Source organism: Vipera berus, assembly GCF_964194415.1.
Source record: "Vipera berus genome assembly, chromosome: 2".
Classification (NCBI taxonomy): domain Eukaryota; kingdom Metazoa; phylum Chordata; class Lepidosauria; order Squamata; family Viperidae; genus Vipera; species Vipera berus.
In genome coordinates, this window is record NC_138203.1 from 36,082,237 (window position 1) to 36,103,930 (window position 21,694).

The window sequence follows — 21,694 nt, forward strand, 5'->3', positions numbered from 1 at the left end:
AAATAACAGAACATTTCTCTAATATGTTCTTAAATTTCAAGCTGCAATTCTACATTATTGCTTATGGACATAACAGCCCTGTTCTGTGAAATCAAAAACATGTAAATGTATTGAAATCAAATATGCCTAATTTTACATAAGATCACACAAAATATAAAACTTTTAAGATAAATGCCACTAAGAATCTTATTTGTAAATATGAATTAAAGATTCATACCCCATACCCCATTATTCTATTCATACTGATAGAATAATTTCATTAATATATTTAAATAATTAAGAAATTCTTGTAGTTCCAATTATTTACAGCAATCCCTAGAGCAGACTGTTATAGCTTCTTGCGCTGATAACATTTATTTGGTTTCTCCTGACTGAAATTGGTATTATGGTTGTTCTTTGGTGTTTGGAATGATATTTATTTCATAATAAGATTATAAAAACAAAACCGTAAAAGACAGCCAAGAATGCAAATTAAAATAAGCAAAAATAAGGTAAGAGAACACCTGTCATCTCTTGACAGATTCAAATCTCTGGGTCCTAATGGATTACATCCCAGAATTTTGAAGGAACTGACAGACATGATCTCAGAACCACTGAATCATATCTTTCAAAGTTCTTGGAACGCTAGAGATAGTTTTTGATCTTCAGAGATGCATATGAAATGTGCTGTCTTCTCATACTCAACATGTATGGGTCCTTAGATTTCTCTTCTTAAAGCTTTGCTTTTAGTACCATAACTATCATTATAAACCATCTTTGAACATATTCTAAGTCGTTAAAGAGATAGAGTTTGATAATAAAGTACATGGAGGTGTGACCTATTCAGAGAAACTATTACTTCCAATGTAATATCTTTGATAAAGCATGTTTACGTTTTTTTTGTAAGCACATAGCACTCTGAGTATTTTCTGCTTGAAATTAACTCCTATTCCAAAATTTACAGTTGATTACTTATATTCAAATCTTATATTCAAGAGGAAACAATCACATAAGATTATGAAGAAAATATGACTGTATATGAAAGGTCATTCTTGACAACCACAGTATTATGGTAGTTAAAGTGCTGGACTGTCACAGGGTGACCTAGGCTGTGGTCTACTCAGCCACATAAACTCACTGGCTTTGGATCAACCACACTCTTGCAGCCCAGCTCACTTCTCAGAATTATTGATGAGGGGAAAGGGGAAGGAGGAGCCTGCAGCTGAGTTATTGTATGGTATGTAATCTAACAAAACAGTCTGTACCAACAGTCATTGAAAAAACAAGTACATGGCTTTTATATGTAAAAAGCCATAGATGTAGTGGGTCAGATCAAAGTCCACAATGTTCCTGGTAAACCAAGCAGGACAGGAGGGAAAATAACTTGCTAAATTGATCTGACCAACAACAGATGTTTTAAGAATATTGGATCTTACACAAGATTTATGCTTGGGGAAATAGTGACCCATTCTCATCCTTCTCTTAGAAAAACTATCCTCAACATTTCAGAATAGAAATCCAGTTAATGACACAAGATTATATACTCCAGTTCATACATGGCCCTGGTGAATCAGTAACCTTAAGTTTAATTTGGTGATATCTGAAGAGGTGGGGGAAAATTTTGCTTAGCAAAATATGTAGCCCTTTCCTCCATAATAGTTTGCATATCCATCAAATCATGTCACTATAAACCACATGCAAATTAAGTGACATGAAGTCATCGTCGAATCTTAGCAACCACCTACATAGATTTTCTCCATGACATCCAAATCCATTGTGAAAGTAATTTTCAATTTTATCAGAGCCCCAGATAAAATGCACAGTTCGGAATGGTTGAAAGTAGGGCATAATTTATGTTTTAATAGAAAAACGTTTTAGTTATCTGATCAACTAACACTTTATTTCCGTCAGAAACAAGCGGACGTCAACTGTATCCGCGCAAAAAACACAAGCGGCGATCCTTCATCAGAATAACTGCATAAATGCCAGCATATGGTACAACTTTTGTAGTTATGAACAGTGAGAAGTCGGTAGATTTAGAGAAACGCGACCGCTGCTTCCCCACCCTTAGAAAATATTAATATTTACGTATTAACCGCGCCTTAAGTCCCTTGGCATAGGGACAATTCCTTTGACTCCGCCCTTGCCTGGTAACGTCATAAAAGTGCTGCCTTGTTCACCTCCCGGAAACGCGATGCCGAGATGTGGACTTTTTTCGACCGCTCTTTCCTTTACAGGCTGTAGTTTTCGAGTGTTCTGGAGGCGTTTTGTCGCATTGGTCCCCGCACTTTCTGTTCTCGGCGCGCAACTGCGTAATGTGGAAAAGACCTTCCGGACCGTCAGATACGCTGGGCGGAAGATAAGGTGGAGCTGCTCCTGTAATCTGGATCAGCCTAAATTCTGGGAACTGCTGCGAGCGAGTTTTAGGAAACTCGGCTGGCGCTCATTGGCTTCCCCGGACAGTTTGGGCTCTCGGCCGCTCATTTCATCGGTATCATTAGGTAGGCTGTGAAAATGTTCGCTGTGAAATCCCATAGAGCGACTACTAAATTCTCGGGAAAAGAGCCAGTAGCCTCTGACCACGTGTTAGTCTTTCCAATCTGAGTGAGTCACCAGATGTGTTGCGATTCCCAGAATTCCGGTACTAACTGGAAGTTTGGAGTTTTCAAGGAGCACATCTGGAGAACAGGTTTCAGGAAAGCATGCCATTTCTTACCTATAAGTTTTCTTTTTAAAGTGTTGCAGTGCTGTTGTGATGGTAGCTAATATATTAACTGCATTTTATTTTTTTTAGCTTTAATTGAATTTCAATGCATTTGAGTTTGGTGGGTTTTGTGCAACTTTTTTTGGAGCTCCCAATATTCACTGAATGGCCAATTGCAAGTTTTCTTTCAAAAAAAAAGCTATGTTTTTGCTGAGGGCAGTATGCCTCCAGGTGTCATGTATGTCAATCCCTTCAGCCCTACCTAGGTATATGGTTAATAATATAGGATGGTGGGAATTGGAGTCCAACATTTGTAAGGCAACTCTGGCCTACAAGGTTCTAACTATTTTCAGAGGAATTTTCAGGCGTTTAGAATGACTGAGATGTTATTGCAGAACCATTGCACCATATCTTCCAAAAATCCTGGAGCACCGGAAAAATACCTGAGGATTGGAAAAGGACTGATGTGGTTCCCATCTTCAAGAAAGGAAAAAAAAAACACCCAGGAAATTACAGACCAATCTGTCTAACTTCAATACCTGGGAAGATCCTGGAAAAGATAATCAAAAAATAGATCTGCGAACAATTAGAAGCAAACAAATCATAACCAGTAGCCAGCATGGGCTTGTTAAAAACAGATCACGCCAGAAGACTTCCGGTGGCGGCGCGGCGCCGAAGACAGCCTCTCCTGGCTGCCCGCGGCTCAGCTGTTTGTTTTTTCGCCCGAAACAGCGCCAATCAGCTGTTCGGGCGAAATTGAAGCCCCCTCCTCGGGAGAAGAGGAGGGGGTGAGGCCCCAGGTAGGGGTAGAGTTCTCCGAGGCCGCCTGAGCGTGGAGCTTGGGCGGCTGGAGGATTGAACTCCCCCGAAGCCTGGGTTGCTCCCAGCTGGCCGGCGTTTCTGCTCCGAACTTCTTGGAGCAGAGCCAGGCGTCTGCGAACCATCCCTGCCTGAAGAAAGAACTATGATTTAAAGGAGCAGGCAGAGCGGTACAAGAGGGAAAGGTGAAGAGGATTATTTTACTATACTTTCTAGCTTTTTGGACTTTTTAAACTTTAAGTGAAAGTGCGTCATAATTGAGGACTAAAAGATGGCGGCGAAACCTCCCCCTAAAACTCTTCGGAGCGGTGGATCTTCGCCGGTGCAACAATCATCACTGCAGGCGTTGCACCCTCCTGAAGTGCTGACACCGAAGGATTTACGAGATGCTCTGGATAAACTTTTGGAATCAATCAATCAATCAATGGGTGATAAATTTGCACAGATGGAGGAGAAATTGGAGGAGAGAATGGAAGAGAGGATGGAACAGAAGTTCAGCGTGATGAAGGTAGACATTTTGTCTTCAGTGCATAAAGTGGCGGGATGTGTGGAAGAATTAGATGAAAAAATGGATGATCTGGCTCAAAGGAACGCTATATTAGAAGTAAAAGCACGGGAGAATGAAAATGCAAGAGACAAAATGGAAAGGGAGTTAAGCCTAGCCCAATATTACCAGATGCAGTTTGCTGTTAGAATCAGAGGGTTAAAAGAGAATATTAAAGAAGATTTAAAGCAGCTGATCTCTGAGGCTCTTGAAGTGGTATTAAACCAGCCAGCATCTGAAATAAGAGTAGCTATGGATAAAGTGTTTCGGGTGAACTCATGGATTGCCAGACAGAGAAAGTTGCCTAGAGATGTGGTGGTTTATTTTGCAAAAAGAGAGATTAGAGATCAAGTTATACAAGCTGCCTATGATGCTAAAGTGGTGATTGCTGAACAAGAAGTTTTGGTTTTAAAAGAAATTCCTCCAAGGATTTTAAGGGGAAGGAAGGACTATACATTTCTCGTGCATGAGCTTAAGCAAAGAGATATAAGGTTCAGATGGGAGATCCCAGATGGGCTGATGGTGATGCATGAAGGCAAAAGGTATCGGCTGATTACTGTGAAGCAAGCGCGTGATTTCTACAATAATGTCTTAAAAGCAACCCCATCAACACTTCTGGAAGCTGGAAAGGGAACGGGAGAAGGAGAACATCAAGAGGATGAAACAGAGGAAAGTGGTCCTGGAGCAGATCAAGCCACAACTTCTTTGGATGATCTTAGAGAGCAAAGAGTAACGCGTGCTGCTTTAAAACGAGCAAAGAAAATAAAAGAACAAGATCAGCAAAAGTCTTCAGATTCTTCACAACGTATGCAAGCTGTGGGAGGAGCACGGCCTAAAGAAATTAGCCCTATCAAAGCTGTGCTCCAAGAGCTTTGGGAGGATATGCATGGCAACTAAATTCTTAACCTGGAATGTTAATGGACTAAATTCACCGCAGAAGAGGAAGAAAGTTTTTCAATATTTAAAACAATTTAAGATAGATGTTATATGTTTGCAAGAAACGCATATTAGAGTTTTGGATCAAAAGCATTTATTGAACTCGAGACTGGGTACGCAATTTGTTGCCTCTGCAGAGAATAAGAAAAATGGAGTGGTTGTTTATGTTAAAAGTGCCTTAACAGCAGACTTAATTGAAGCAGATAAGCATGGAAGATATGTTATGATTGAGCTGTTGTTAGAAGGTAAAAAGACGCTTCTAGTTGGATTATATGCACCTAACCAACAACAAGCTGATTTTTTTAGCTTACTCCACACAAAGCTTACCCAGTTGGATTATAAATCTTTTATTTTTATGGGAGACTGGAATGGTGTTTTGGATGTACAGTTGGACAAGGCTGGAGCTTTTAAGCGCATTCCAAGTCATGCTAGACTGCCTAAATCTTTTTTTGAAATGAAGGATGACCTGGAATTGCGAGATATTTGGCGTGAGAGGCATTTGCAGGAGAAGGATTATACTTTTTATTCTGATAGACACCAATCTTTTTCGAGGATTGATTTTATTTTGTTGACTAATGATTTTTTTTTGAGAACTAAAAAGGTGAAGATTTGTGCTAGAACTATTTCTGACCACAGTCCAGTTTGGTTGGAGATTGATAAGGAGAAAAGAGACAGGCGCTCATGGCGTGTAAATGAGAATTTGTTTAGAAATCAGAGAAATGTGGAAGAATGCAAACAGCGGATGAAGGACTTTTTTGAGATTAATATGAATAAAGGTACCTCTATGGATATGGTTTGGGATGCTAGCAAGGCCTATATGAGAGGGGTGTTGATATATATGAATAATAGACATAGACGTGCAGTGGAAACTAGAAGGAAAGAACTGGAGAATGAAATAAAGGAAAAAGAAAAGGCTTTGATTCTGAATCCAGAGGATGTGAAGGTCAAGGAGGCTATTAGACTGCTAAGAGGACAATTTGATAAATTAATGGCAGATCAAGTGGCAACCAATCTGCGGTTTGCTAAGCACAATACTTTTTGCAACGCTAATAAGCCAGGCAGATGGTTAGCTTATAGACTGAGGAAAAAACAAAGGGCCTCTAATATAGATAAGATTGACTATAAAGGAAGGGTTGTGTTTCAACAGAATCTTATTAAGGATGCTTTTGTGGATTTTTATTCGAAATTATATACTAAAGAGGAAATTAATGTAAAAGATATTGACATATATTTGGAGAATGCTAGCATCCCAGTTCTTACGCAAGTACAAAAAGAGGGGATTAATCAACTGATTACAGAAGAAGAAATTCTTACAGCAATTAAGGAATTGAAGTTGGATAAAGCGCCAGGTACGGATGGCTTGACTGCAGCCTATTATAAAAATTTACAATTTGAGATGATAAAGCCGTTAAAGGAACTGTTTCAGACAATTCAGAGGGGGGGAAAGGTGCCACCGTCTTGGAGAACAGCTTTTATTTCTTTGATTCCGAAGGAAGACCAGGATGCTACTCAAGTTAAAAATTACAGACCGATATCGCTTTTGAACACAGATTATAAGATATTTGCTAAGGTTTTGGCTAATAGACTGATGAGGGTTCTGCAACAGGTGATTCATGGGGATCAAACGGGGTTTATTAGTAGGCAAATGAAAAACAATGTGAGACATATAGTTGATGTTTTAGAGTTTTTGGAAAGGCACAACCAGATCTCTGCAGCGCTAATTTTTTTAGATGCTGAAAAGGCCTTTGATCAATTGAATTGGCAATTTTTGTTGAAAGTTTTAGATAAAATGGATTTTGGGGAAAATTTTTTACAGCCGATTAGGGCATTATATCAAAAACAAACTGCCCGAATTATAGTTAACAATAGTTTGACAGCAGCATGTAACATTGAGAAGGGCACAAGGCAAGGGTGTCCGTTATCGCCCTTGTTATTTGTGTTAACATTAGAGATACTATTGGTTAAGATTCGGAGTTCGGAAAAAATTAAGGGGATACAAGTTGGAGATCAGGACTATAGATTGAGAGCATTTGCAGATGATCTGGTTGTTACAGTGACCCAGCCAGAGAACTCTGTTGTGGACCTGATGGAGATAATAACACAATATGGGAAGGTTTCTGGATTTAAGGTAAATACACAGAAAACTAAAATTTTGGCTAGAAATATGACAGTTTCACAGAAGGCTCTCTTAGAAGGATTAACTGGATTTGAGATTGTTAAGAGGGTTAAATATTTGGGGGTGATTTTGTCGCCCTCTAATACAAAGCTATATAAAAATAATTATGAAAAACTATGGGGGGAAATTCAAAAAGAATTGGAGAGTTGGCAAAAATTGCAATTGTCTTTGTTGGGACGGATTGCAGCAGTGAAAATGAATGTCCTGCCCAAATTTTTATTTTTGTTTCAAATGATACCGATTCTTAAGAAAGATTCTAATTTGGAGGAATGGCAGCGTGGTATCAATAAATTTGTGTGGGCAGGGAAAAAACCACGAGTTAAACTTAAGATTATGCAGGATACTCGTGAGAGAGGTGGTCTTAAATTGCCTAATTTTAAATTATATTATGAAGCTGCTGCATTAGTAGGAATAAGTGATTGGATTAATTTGACGCAAGGGAGGTTATTAAATCTTGAGGGCCATGATTTGTGGTTTGGCTGGCATGCATATTTGTTGTATGATAAGAAGGTAGATAACGTGTTTAGGGTGCATATTTTAAGACAGGCATTGCTGAGAGTTTGGAAGAAGTACAGACATAAGTTAAGTTGCAAGATACCATTGTGGGCAATTCCAAAACACGCAATAGAAAATATACATGCTGGCTTCAAACATGATTTGACTACGTACAAGGAGATTCTCAGTTTGGAAAGAAATGTTTGGTGTTTGAAATCATATAGCCTCTTGCGAGAAGAGAAAGTTGTTCAAAATTGGTTTCAATATACTCAGTTACGGGCCAGGTGGAAAGAAGACCAGAAAAATGGATTTACAATGACTGATGAAAATTTGATAAAGCAAATCAGGAATCAGGGACCAGCACATATCAAACGGATATATCTTGCATTGATAGAGATTGACTCAGAGACAGAGCTTGTTAAGGATTGTATGATAAAATGGGCCCAAAACATCCAGGAAGTTATCACAATGGACATGTGGGAAAAGATTTGGGTGAGGAACGTAAAATTTACTCAAGCTCAAAATCTAAGAGAGAACTTTTACAAAATGTTTTATAGATGGCATTTAGATCCTAAAAAGCTTGCAAGTATGTATCCGAATTATCAGCCTAAATGTTGGAGGTGCGGTGATGAAGGTGCAACATATTTTCACATATGGTGGACTTGCAAAAAGGTTAAGGCTTTTTGGATAAAAGTCTGGTGGAACCTGCAGAAGATTTTTAAACAGAGGTTAAAGTTTTGTCCGCAATTTTTTTTGTTGGGAATAATTACAGATGCCACAGTTGTGGACACCAAGTTGATGTTGAATTTAATTACGGCAGCAAGACTTTTGATAGGCCAATATTGGAAGAAAGAGGAATTGCCGACCATAGAAGAGTGGACCTTAAAGGTTTCCGACCTGGCAGAGATGGCGAAGATTTCGGCCTATTTGAAAGATCATTCGCAAGAACGCTATATTATGGAATGGAGAAAATGGATTGAGTTTATCCAGAACAAGTATAGGGTTAAGAAGTTTTATGTAGCATTCGAATAAGTCTTCTTTCGTCTTTTTTTCTTTTTTATTCTAGTTTTTTATATATAGTTAATATTGTTAAGGTGTGTCTTATCCTATATAAGCTAGGGAGTAATGGATTTTAGATTTTATAGTGGGTAGTATATGGTTGTTTATGATTGCCTTTTTATAGATATATACCTTGTATTTAGCTCTGGGAAGTCGGGGGGGAGGGGGGGATGGAGGGAGGGGAGGAGGGAGGGAGGTTGGGGGGAGGTAGGGGGGGGAGCAGGGAGGGGGAAGGGGGGTTTTTTAAAGGAAAACTGTATTTTAAAACTTTTCAATAAAAAAAAATAAAAAAAATAAAAAAAACAGATCACGCCAAACCAATCTTATTTCATTCTTTGATAAAGTGACTAAACTAATAAACCAGTGAAATACTGTGGATGTAGTATATCTAGACTTCCGCAAGGCATTTGATAAGGTAGACCACAACCTACTCCTAGGCAAGCTAGAAAAAGGTGGAATAGACAATATCACCACCAGATGTATCTGTAGCTGGCTGGAAAACGAACACCCCAGAAGACAAACTTGGGATCCAAAAAGATCTTGACAAACTTGAACAATGGACCCTGTCCAACAAAATGAGTTTCAATGTGGAGAAAGCAAAGTGTTAGATTTAGGCAGGAAGAATCAAAGGGACAAGTACAGACTGGGTGAGACCTGGCTTAAAAACAGTAACTGTGAGAGGGATCTTGGAGTCCTAATGGGCAGTTAATTGACTATGAGCCAGCAGTGTGCAGCAACCACCAAAAAAAGCTAATACAATCCTGGGTTGTATAAACAGGCATAGAATCAAGATCATGCGAAATATTAATACTGCTTTATAAAACCCTACTAAGATCACACCTGGAATACTGCAGCCAATTTTGGTCACCATATCACAAAAAAGATGTTGAGAGTTTGAAAAAAATTCAGAAGAGGAACTAAGATTATCAAAGGCCTGGAGATTAAAACATATGAAGAATGGCTACGGGACTTGGGTTTGGATAGTCTAAAGAAAAGAAGAAATAGGGGAGACATGATAGTAGTATTCCAGTACTTGAGGGGCTGCCACAAAGAAGAGGGGGGGGGGTCACGTTATTCACCAAAGCACCAGAGGGAAGGATGAGAAACAATGGAAACTGAACAAAGAGAGAAGCAGCCTAGAATTAAGGAGAAACTTCCTGACAATGAAGGCAATTAACCAGTGGAACAGCTTGCCTCCAGAAATCGTGGGTGCTCCATCACTGGAGATTTTGAAGAAGATACTAGTCAGTCACTTGTCTGAGATGGTATAGGTTCTCCTGCTTGAGCGGGGAGCTGGACTAGAAGATCTGCAAGGTCCCTTCCAGCTGTATTCTATTAAGATGAGCCTCTGCTTCCTTTCTCACTTGGTGATACAGTTGCAAAATTGGACATCATGTGCCATTCTGAAAAAGAAGTAAGCAAGCAACAGTTCTCCCTGTTGGGATGAATATAATTCATGACTTAACTACTTGCCTTCCATCTTAGTTTGGTGGATATTATGGTTAAATATGGAGCAGCCATCGTTAAGTAGGAATACCATCTCTGCCAAGAAAAGAGTGTATGTGGTTAAGGGTATACCTTTACTCATGTTCTAGTCTGATCAATTTGTGGACTGGGCTTTAGGTTGATCATTCTTTATTTGGTATAAATTCTGGCTTTTTGATACTTAGAAGAACCATTAATGAAACTTTTTACCTTATCTGTTCCCATTAGGAAAAACTCCTTGTTTTCCTTTTGGGAAAAAAAACTAATGGCAGAGGACATTAACAGGAAGTAAAAAAGCCATCTTGTAACTATAATTGAGAGCTGCCTACCTTTGCTGGATTGCACTAAATCAAAAGAAGGCATCATCCGTTTATCCATTTTAAAAAGTAGTGTAACCCTGCTCTCTATCAGCAGCTTTTTCATCTTAACAAATTCAAGAATTGCAGCTGCTACCTTTGGTAATTAGCTGGAAACAGCTGATCTCTGATAGGCCAATCAGCCAGCACTCCCTGATTGGCTGCAATCTGGCCCCTTGAACTGAGAACAGGAGGGGGGGGTAAGGAACTGGAGGAAAAAGGCCTATGGGGGGAAAAAGGATTTACATGGAGTAGGGAAGAAGCAGAGGGTCACACTGTTAAGGCTGTGGACACGTTCCTAGCGAGAACTGCTGCATCTTGGGCTGTGGACTGCATCCCTCTGCAACAGTCCTAAAACAATGGCGGAGTTCAGGAGTGACTGCATTCCTGATCCAATGCGGTTTCCTGATTCATCATCTCTGGCTAGAGAGGTGGGCCCCATAAACCACCTTGCCAGTCTGCAGAGGGAGTGCCCAGGAGGAAGTCAGAAGGATTGGCCATTTGACCATGAAACACTTTCTGTGACTTATTTGTGTCTTCTATTTGAGACCTCTAACGTTTTGGGCCCATACATTGGCTGCCACTTAACCACTGACCAGTAGGTAGGTAGGGATTGTGCCTCAGTTAAGATCCATTAGCATTAGAGACATTAGGACATTCAGGTTAAATGACATTGCCTAACATAAAGGGTAATTTCTTACTGTACTATCTATATTCACTGTATTTTGCTGCATTATTGACTGTATTCTCACTGCTCTAGTATTTATTGCTGCTACCTTAGTTGTACTTAATCTCATTTTATCTTAAGGGCTATATCTTAATTAAAGCCCCACAAATCTCACAAAGTGTGTTGGTGTGTTTGGTCAGGTGGGCTGTGTATCTGAGAAGAGAAAAAGAAGGTTCTGATCTTCAGTGTCTCCTTTGGGGTGAGCACCTTAATAGTTTTTATTATCAAACATAATTTGTACCAAACTGCAACTGTGAGCCCTTTCCTCAGTCTGTTACACCTTTTTTGTGTTAAAGAGCAGAAAGTATTTCTTGGTGGAACAGAAGCTCCACCTACCTGCTGTAATATTTGTAAAGAGTTGCTCACGTAAACCAAGGGATTTTTCCACCATTTTCCATAACAGCAGGCATGTAGCCTATGCCATTTAGAAAGCTCTGGTTCCCCATGATCGTCATGCTCTACAAAGCATCTGCTACATTTTTGTTACTTTTTGGAATGAAATATACAGTAAAATTTGTGACGTTTTAGTGCTTCCATAATCAAGTGTTAGAAGCTCTTCCTGCTATTGGCTCAGAATTAGGTCACTTTCCTTGTACAGTGATCAGATGATTGTCTCCTCATTGATTAAATGTTGAGATGCTATGTCAAAATCCCTCTATAAATTAAAAACATAAACAGGAAGCATTGTAGGATAGCCTGCCTTCTTTTGCTGGTGTAAGCTTTTGAAAGAAGAAATACAGTAAATCATGATTTTCATAAGCTGATATTTCTATGCAGCTATAACTATTATAATCAGATTGAATTTATCAATGGCAGTAAGCATATGGATTTTGCAGGAGGATTTGGATGAGGCCATGACAAGATGGGCTCGAGCAAGGGTCACACATAACAAGAAGGCTCTAGACGCAACACCCTGGGATGATCTGAAAAATGGGCCTGCTGGAGCCGTAGAAACAAATAAAAAGCAGAGCTTTCCAGATAGTTTTTCTTTAAAGAACAACCAAGTGAAAAAGAAAAATAAGAAGAAAAAAGACTACCTGAATGAAGATGTCAATGGCTTTATGGAATACTTAAAACAGAACTCACAGATGTTGCACAATGGCCAGTTGATTGATAGTCATCAGACAGAGGAAGAAATAGCAACAGCTTTGAAAAAGGACAAGCGGCGAGAACAGAGGAGAGTGAAACGCCAGGAAATTAAGAAGAATATAATGGTAAGATACTCTCTTATTTTACTTTTTTCCCCACTGTTTAATATTTTTTTCTTAAAGTGCAAAAAGTGACTGCAGCTATCCAGTCTTATTTTTTTGCCTCCAAAAGAGGCACCAGGTCTTATTTGTGTGTGTGTGTGTGTGTGTGTGTGTGTGTGTGTGTGTGCGCGTTTTCCATTCACCTCCAGTCCCAACAGCCCTGCCCTGCCGGCCCACTTCTTCTGCACTGAAGGAGCAGCTTCATTCTGCAGCTGAGAATGGAGGTCAGCCTACATTTCACAGTCAGAGGGCTTTCCGAAAGCTCTGTGAAGCCGAGAACTGAGCTATGGATTGAATCCATAGCTTGGTTCTGGGCTGCACAGGCTTCTGGAATGCAGGCCGGAGCTCCATTCTCAGCTGCAGAATGAAGCTGCTCCTTCAGCCCCAGAAGAAGTAGGCTGGTCCATGGGAGGCCTAGTTGCAATGGTAAGCCCTAACCCCCCCCACCCTAGCTTGATTTTTAGCCATGCCCCCCACCCAAAAACTAGGGCATATTTTGGGGGTAGGGCTTATATTAGGCCCACCCCTAAAAATCAAGCTAGGGATTACTTTGGGGTAGGTCTTACTTTCAGGGGAACCCGGTATATCATTCAAGGGAAATTGCATTAAAAACAAGTACTGATTTTTTTCAACTGGATATTTTTCAAGAATATTATGTCATGGTTCCGATGAATAAGACAAATCAAACGAATTGCAGGCATATTATTTATCTAAAAAGTCTTAGTAATGAAACGAAACATCGTCACTCATGGAGGGATGCCAGAATCTGAAATCTCCTCCACCCAAACCCATCATCACACACACACAATCCCCGCCCTTATCTACATGTCATAAATCACATTATCCAATTAGTTTCACATAGGAGGTCTCTCCTCCCATTCTGTACCGTGCTTATCTTCTCAAAATAGACGTTAGAAAAATTCCCTCCCTTCAAGATTCAAAGTGAAGCAGTTTAAACAAAAGGCTGTCTCTGACATTGTCAGTGCAAAAACATGTCAATATTTGCAGCATTGACATATTACTTGCTGTTTCTAAAACCTGCTCTGAACAATTGGCACATAAAATTCTTAATTTGGCACTTAATCTCTAAGCTGATTTTATATTTTCTGCCAGATAAGCTGAGTTGAACGGAGGCTTTTATTTGTAAAAGAACAAAATGTGAACAATTGTGTTTTACTCTAACAAGTATTTTCTGGCTGATAAAAAAAATTGCCGTAGCCTGACAATAACTTTGATTAATCAGTCTCATTTTTATTTGTTGTTTCATTTTTGTGAGGATACATCAGGGCCAGACAGAGCGTAAGAAGTAGGAGCAGTACTGGAAAGAAACAAATTTGTTCAGTATTGATTATTGATTGCATGCCATTAAGTTGGTGTTGACTTTTAGTGACCACTTATAGACTTTCTCCATGATGATCCTTACCAAACCTTGACCCATCATCAGTATAATTGAGTGTGCCCACCATGCTGATGGTTGTCATCTTTTTCTTTCTATCTTTCCCAGCATTAGAGACTTTTCCAGAGAGCTGAATCTTTACATAATATAAAGTAGGCTAATTTGAACTTGGTCATTTGTGCCTCAAGTGAGAAGTTGGGTTGATTTGTTCAATGATCCATTGGTTTGGTTTCTTGGCTCGCTATTGTTTAATATGCAGCTTCTGTGTTCTGTAAGAAACTCATAATAGCAGATAGTTCCTGGTCATAAGAAAGTTCCTATACAGAAATGAGTTTAATCAGAAGAATGCTGTCTGTATATTAGTGCATGCAGCTTCTAAATACCTCCAAGTGCTATTACCAGATTGGAAGGGCAAGTTGTTTAAATGGTTGGAAACTAATCACATTAAATATATTTAAGTTTAATGACATTTAAATAATATGAAATGTTATTTTTTGTTCTGGCCTACTCATCACTAGTGTTCTGGAACTATATATATATATATATATATATATGGATCTTTGGTCATTCGGGTTTTTCCCCGCGTAGAATTGAAGGTGTAGGAGCAACGTTTCGACGGAATCCCATCCGTCATCCTCAGGCTGGTGGCTTCAGCTTCCTTCTTCTGGGAGAAGCATGTGGTAGTGGCTGTTTGTTCCTCTTTTTTAAACTGCCAGAGGGGGTGTGTTCTGTGGGTGGAGGTGTGCTCTGATTGGGTGGGGGATTAGGTGTGTTCTGATTGGGTGGGAGTGTGTTTTGAATGGTGGGGGTGTTCTGATTGGGTGGGGGTGTGTTTTGAGTGGATGGGCTGGTCTCAGCTGCCAGCCTTAGACCTGAGCTGGTGAGTTGTGCTGCTTTTGTTCGGCTTCGTGTTTGTGGTGGTGCCATGTTTTTATAGTGGGTGTCAGTTTGCTTATTGTGTGGTTTGGAGGGGTTTAAAGTGGCTGATGTTGCAGCTGTAGTTAGGTTTCTGTTTTGTGGTTGTGCGTCGTTATCATTGTGGGTTCGGATTTGCTTTTTGAATGGTTGTGTGGTGGTGATGTCATGTGATGTTATCATGAGTTTGGGTCTGGTATCATTCTTGGTGGTTGGGACTCGTCTGTCAATCAAGGCGGGTTTCCAAATGGCTGGTAGGCGAGAGGTATCATCTCATTTGTTCATGCTGTGGGGGCGTTTTTCTATCTAAAAGGCTTCTCTGATTATTTTGTTGTTAAAATGTTCAATTTTGGCGATAGTTTTGGTTTTTTTAAAATCAATTTCATGTCCCGTGGCTTCAAAGTGTTGGACCAGGGATGAAGTTTGTTCTCCCTTTCTGAGTGAGTTTTTGTGCTCTTCAATGCGTGCACTTATTCTTCTGTTGGTCTGTCCGATGTATGTGGTGGGGCAGGTGGTGCATGGGATTTCGTATACTCCTTGGTTTTCTAACCCAATTATGTCTTGGGGGTTTCTTAGGATGGTGGATATTTTTCTGTCTGTGTAGAATGCTGTTTTGATGTTGTGTTTTTGGAGGATCTTGCTGATTCTGTCTGTGGTCCCTTTTAAGTATGGGAGGAGGGTTTTGCCATTTTCTTGTTCTCTGTCTTGGGTTTTTGTGGGTGTCTCTCTTTGGATTAAGTTGGTAATTGTGTAAATTATATATATATAATTTACAATGCTTCAAAAAAAAAGGTGCCGGAACTCAGAGGTGCTGTCACTGGAAGTGATGCTGGTGTCTTGCTACGGTGTCGCCGCCCATTCTTTGCACCCCCACCCCTGCGGCTCGGAGCCATATGCCGTGGGGATTCCCCTCCCCACAGCCGCCGTGGGGATTCCCCTCCCCGCAGTTGCCACGCCGCAGCCCGTGCTGAGCCCCTACCCGGAGCTGCTCCAAACCCCGACCCAGAGCTGTGTTCCTCGTGGCAGTGGTCTCTGGCACCAAACAGCCTGTTTCCAACCACATCCAGAAAAATTTGTAACAAACATTGGAATTCTCAAGGCCATGTTTGGTATTTCCCAGCAATCTGTTACTGGAAGGAAAAAGCAATCCCTGCTGCGTTACTGATCCCAGAGAAGCATTTGCATGTATGCAGGTATCCTTAGGGTGCCATAGCTAAGGATGAGAAATATTGGTTGCAAAGTTGGCATTTCTAGATATAATACAGATATTTTGGACTTATTTTTGTTTCTTTGCATGTTTGATATTTTTAAAAAGGCATATGCTACTGACTACACTTATGCACATATGTAACATCTTTTGCTAGGATACATGACCACTGCTTGTCCAGAATGTGAAAAGTGAAAGATTGTGACTAAACAAACTTTTAATGTACAGATAATACCACCAGAAATTATTTTAGCCTTTTTAATAAATGTTGTTATTGATGTTAAGCTCACCATGGAAAACATCATATATTGTTATGTATATACTAGGTTAATTATTTAAAGACTGAAGTGCAACATAACTAGATTCTAAATAATCTATTTTTCAAAACACACAACAGTCCAAACAGTAAAAGTAAAGTCCAAATTAAGAATATTTCATTCCTAAGAATTGTTTAATTTAAAGTGGTTTAGTTGAAATAAATGGTTATAGATTCAAAATAGTTTTCAAGAGTATTTACAAAAGATACTTTTTCTAGCATCAGCTAAATTAGACGTATTGCATTGAGAAAAATGTTTGTCATTTCTTTCCTGTTACCTTTATTGATTTCATTGCAGAGATGTTAACATAGGAAATAGATTATTTTGTTATCTAATTTTACCTTCCAAAAGGTAGAAGCAGATGAAAAATGTGTTCTTTCCTCCTGGCTTTTTTGAATTAGCTGTTTTAGATTCTAAAAGTTTAGTTCCTAAAGAAGTAATCTTGTAAATAATTTTAATGTCCTCCTCTAGTGCAGGGTAGGCAGCCTTGGCTCTTTTATGACTCAAGGACTTCAACTCCCAGAATTCCTGAGCCAGCATGGCTCAGCTTGGAAACCTCTCGCTTTCCCCTCAGTGTGTCTGGCTCAGGATTTCTGGGAGTTGAAGTCCATGAGTCATAAAAATGAGCCAAGATTGCCTACTCCTAAAGACAATAGAGGGAGCTTTTTTTTTTGCAAAAAAAAGGTGCTGGAATGCTGTTCTGAGCGTTCTATGAGAAAAAAGCCCTGTATGTATGTGTGTACTCAGAAGCAATCGCACTCCACAAGAACGATTGCGAAGCAGCTCGAGAGAATACGGCCGATGGAAACAAACAGACCAGTTAAACGCTAGGCGCGACTTTTAAAAATCAACCAGAGACCGGCCTTTTCCAACAAAGCCGGAACCACTGTGATTATACATGAACGAGCTTGTCAAAAATAGGCCATACAAACATTCCACAATTTGACCGTTATAACTGCCATATAAGTGTATGTACTGACTCCCTTATCATTCAGCCCTTGCTCTGATGATGTCAACAGCTTGTTGATGAAAGCTCAGCAATAAAGGAAGAATTTTTTCTTATATCCCAGAGTTCATTGTTTTTATTTTATTTTTACTGATTTCAAATGTCTACCTCACCTGGGATTCCAGTTTTTAAATTTATTAAATATACATATATATACACATACACACATACACACACACACACACACACACACACGAATGATCAGGTGAGATGAATGGCTTTTCACTTGAAAAAATCTTCAGAGTAAGGGTTAAATTACAATTTTTAAATAAAATGCAAATGTAATTAGTATAGAAGTGAATAGTAATGGATTCAGACAGTGCTATGAAGAGGAAGTCTTCTGAGAAAAATCCTTTCCCTGAAGCATTTCTATTGGGAGACTGATTATATGTGTATGTGGCTTCTACTTGTAATATGTCATGGTAAGATTAGGTTGAAAAGCGGTTAGTGTAAAAATGTCTTTAGTCCATAATGGATTCACATGGTAATTCTCCTTTTACTATCAAAGGTGTGCTTCCACTGTCGAAAACCAGGACATGGGGTTGCAGATTGTCCAGCTGTCCTAGAAAGCCAAGATATGGGAACCGGAATTTGTTACCGATGTGGCTCTACTGAACATGAAATCAACAAATGCAAAGCAAAAATAGATCCATCTCTTGGTATGTGTAATAACTATGGTTCTCAGCATGATAAATGTTTATCATCAATTATAAGGGTAATATTGATTTAAATATTCCAAATTAGGATTATGACACAAAGTATGTGAATTTCTTTCAGGGGAATTTCCATATGCAAAATGCTTTATTTGTGGGGAAATGGGCCATCTGTCAAGGTCATGTCCTGATAATCCTAAAGGACTTTATGCTGAAGGTAAGGCTACTTTTTTTGTTTGAAATCCCTCTTTAAAAATAAATAAATAATGGATTGTTGACATGCTTCAGAATATTTCTCTTATCTTGACAGCTTGAGTGAATGCAGTTGCTTTATAAAGAAATACATTGTGTAGATCTCTTTTGATAAATTCTACAAATTCTCTCTTTTGAAGAATTCTGCAAGAAATTACTTTACACAATTATTTTATACATGAGCAACATCCAATGATCTTTTCCATATTAGTTCTATTCCAAGAAAAACTTTGTGTCCTTTTTGGAGATTAGAACATATATGTGGGTTTTATTTACCTTTTCAAGTTGAATTCATTTAATCCTGCAGCAAGATGAAAAGTTTTGAAATTGTCTTAATACAATTGGAGAGTTAAAGGTTCACATATGTGTATCTTATTGTGCTTATTTAGTGCATCTTTGAGCCTATATTGAAAGAATGAGGGCTGGATATGTTTGACAAGTTACTTAGTAAAGACAATACTAGCTAAATAATTTTAATGAACTTTCAGTAGTACATTCTATTTATATTATAGATTTTCCAGGAATAGAAATGTTAGAAATTACTATATGAGAACGGTAATTGACAAAGGAATCCTGGGATGTTTGTATTAATTTATATCTTTAGAATGTCAGGAATTTTTCAGAATTTAAACAGGACAAATACAGCTAACAGTTTAATTTGCATTTCCTTTCTTAAAATGTTTTAAAAAGATTTGCAAAGAACATAAAAACCAAGAGTAAAAAAAACAAAGTAACAAGAAAAAGTACTTTCAAATTTTTGCAACAATAAATTTCAGAAAAAAAGAATTGGGTAAAATTCTTATTAATTTAAACTTCAGGGAAGAATTTAATTTGGCAAAAAAAATGAAGCAGAAAGAAATCTTTGATTTAGTCTTTTCAAGAAAAGAAATCTTTTAATCTTTAATCTCCTTAGTCAAAGTGAACAGCTATCAGGAAGGATTTTCACAAAGTACCTTTTCTGTATCCTTTCCCCCTCCTCTTTTATATTTAAGCAGCTGAAAATGCCCACCTAGAGGAAGTAGTAGGTGAAGATGTAGTAGATATAACTGTTAAAATAGCTAAGCAATGGGATAGATTAGGCTGGGTTAAAAATAAAGTAAAACACATCTTAAAATTTACTTGTTTTTCCTTATTGTGTACATTGTGTGGCTGTGATGGTGGAAAACAGATCATGGATAAGGGATATTGAAATAAGTAGATAAAAGGAAAGGGGTCTTCATAATCTTGGAAACTTCTCCAGAACTATAGTTAGGAGTATGGGCATGGGGCTGCTATTCAAAAATAATGTGTCTTTATCCAGCCATTGTTAGGCATAGAATTGCCAAAGATGTTATTGTCTATCTGAATTTCTTTCCTTTTCTCCTGTACATGATAAATGCTAATCTACAGAAAGTGTTTCATCAACTGTTATAGTCTGTTACTAATTATAAATAATTATGAGTCTTATGTTAAAGGCCAGAATCTTTTGATGCTGAAGTAGAATATATTGTAATTTTCATTGGCAAATACATTTTTTTAAAAAAAATCAGTTTCTCCCCCATTGTAATTTATGCTTCATTAAAAAAAATAAAGGTACAGTTATCATACATGGCATATGCAATCCAAATATATTTCATTAAATTCAGTTATTTATATTTATGCTTTTATAGGAGGGTCTTGTCGGATTTGCGGATCTGTGGAGCATTTTAAAAGAGACTGTCCAGAAAATCAAAGCTTAGGTGAGAAGCTTGAAACTTCTGTTTCTTAAGAAGGCAGTTATATAGAGAGAGGTTTCTATAATGAACTCTGGCTAGATAATTACAAAACTCACTGAACCATCCTTGTTTCAGGTTGTATCGATAAATTTAATGTGTGCCACTCAATATTATCCAACTTTTAACATGTCATTAGATATCTATTCCATTTAAATGTGTTCTAAGACATATTGGCTATTACAGCTGGAGAACAACACTCACAGTTCTGTGTGTGTACATGTGCAGGGTAGTCCTCAACTTACAACAATTCATTTAGTGACCAAAGTTACAACTCCAATGAGAAAAATGACTTATGACTGCTTTTTACACTTATGACCACTGCAGCAGCCCCATGGTCATATGATCAAATTCAGATACTTGGTGACTGACTCAGATTTATGACGGTTCCAGTGTCCTGGGGTCATGTGATCATCTTTTGTACAAAGTCAATGGGGAAGCCAGATTCACTTAACCATGTACGTGCGCGCATGCGCGCACACACACTGAAGAATTTCAGAAGTGGAATATCATGTTCATAGTAATAGTATCAAGAAATTGATTAGCCACACATTGTGGAATTCTTGTTACAAATTGTTGAAGGAGTCATCTACATAAGTTTTATTTTTGAGTAGAAAGAACAAAATTGGAATAAAATAATAGCATTGTAGCTTTTGGTTTATCAATTGTGTGTAAAGGCTGGAAATGTTAGAAAATATAAATACTGATATTTTAATCAACTTGAATTCTTAGAAAGCTTATAAGTTGATCTAACTTTAACATGGATAAAAATAAAATATTTAATCACTATTGCATCAAATACAAATTACTGGATTATATATCCTGGAATAAAAGACAGTTGATTTCTCATACATTTTTTCCTCTTCCTCCCCCCCTTCTCCCAAATAGATCGAGCAGTAACTGTTGGTCGATGGATAAAAGGAATGAGTGCAGATTATCAAGATGTTCTAGAAAACCCTGGGCCACAAAAAGGAAAACCAAAAGTACCTAAGATTGTTCATTTTTGACCATTCTTGTTCTCTATAATACTTCTCAATTTATGACTTAAAATAAAAACCATACGCTTTTGGAGTTCCCAAAACTACGTGTTGTTTTCTAAGTATTGATCTAGTGATAAAATTTAGCCTAAATAGAAACAACCTGCAGAAGAACAAAAAGCCTTTCAACAGGATATGGCGAAAACTGGCTGGCCCGTTAGCTTTGAAGTGGAAGGAAATCTTTCCAAATATTACATAAATCATTTGGCCTTTGCTCAGTACAGGTAATATTCATCCTGGACCACAACTGGAATTGGAATTTTGGTCGCTCAGTGGTGTGGTCATTAAGCGAATATTTACTTATGAAAATGCTATTTCTAAATAAACGATGGCTAGAACCTAACAGAATGTTGTGTAAACTTTATTATCATATTGATCAGGTATTATAATATAAAATTATAATTAACAATCATTTTTATTAAAGCTAGCACATTTTTTAACTAGCCTGATTCAATATACAGAACTTTTGTGCCAAAATGACTTGCACAGAAATACAGTTGCAAGGTTGTGAACTATATATGGTTTAGGCTGTCCTAATATACACACACATTATAATAAATATCAGGTTTAAGTTCATTTTAAAATAAACATTTGCATCTAAAATAATATAATAATATAGATTGCATTTAC

At 38.2% G+C, this 21,694-nt stretch overlaps 1 protein-coding gene across 3 annotated transcripts; it reads left to right on the top strand.

Moving 5' to 3' along the window:
• Window positions 1–2,249: 2,249 nt before the first annotated feature.
• On the top strand, window positions 2,250–21,355 carry ZCCHC9 (zinc finger CCHC-type containing 9). Of its 3 annotated transcripts, none has more exons than XM_081321309.1 (7): window positions 2,250–2,480; window positions 11,421–11,479; window positions 12,120–12,494; window positions 17,880–18,030; window positions 18,149–18,241; window positions 19,926–19,994; window positions 20,916–21,355. In XM_081321309.1, exons 3-7 carry the CDS (start codon window positions 12,135–12,137, stop codon window positions 21,032–21,034), a joined length of 792 nt encoding a protein of 263 aa, XP_081177435.1. In that variant the 5' UTR covers window positions 2,250–2,480; window positions 11,421–11,479; window positions 12,120–12,134; the 3' UTR covers window positions 21,035–21,355. The 3 variants fall into 3 exon arrangements, with proteins under 3 accessions (XP_081177435.1, XP_081177433.1, XP_081177434.1); XM_081321307.1 differs by having other exon boundaries at window positions 2,251–2,480; window positions 12,117–12,494; window positions 20,916–21,352; XM_081321308.1 differs by having other exon boundaries at window positions 2,269–2,480; window positions 11,362–11,479; window positions 12,117–12,494; window positions 20,916–21,354.
• Window positions 21,356–21,694: the final 339 nt, after the last annotated feature.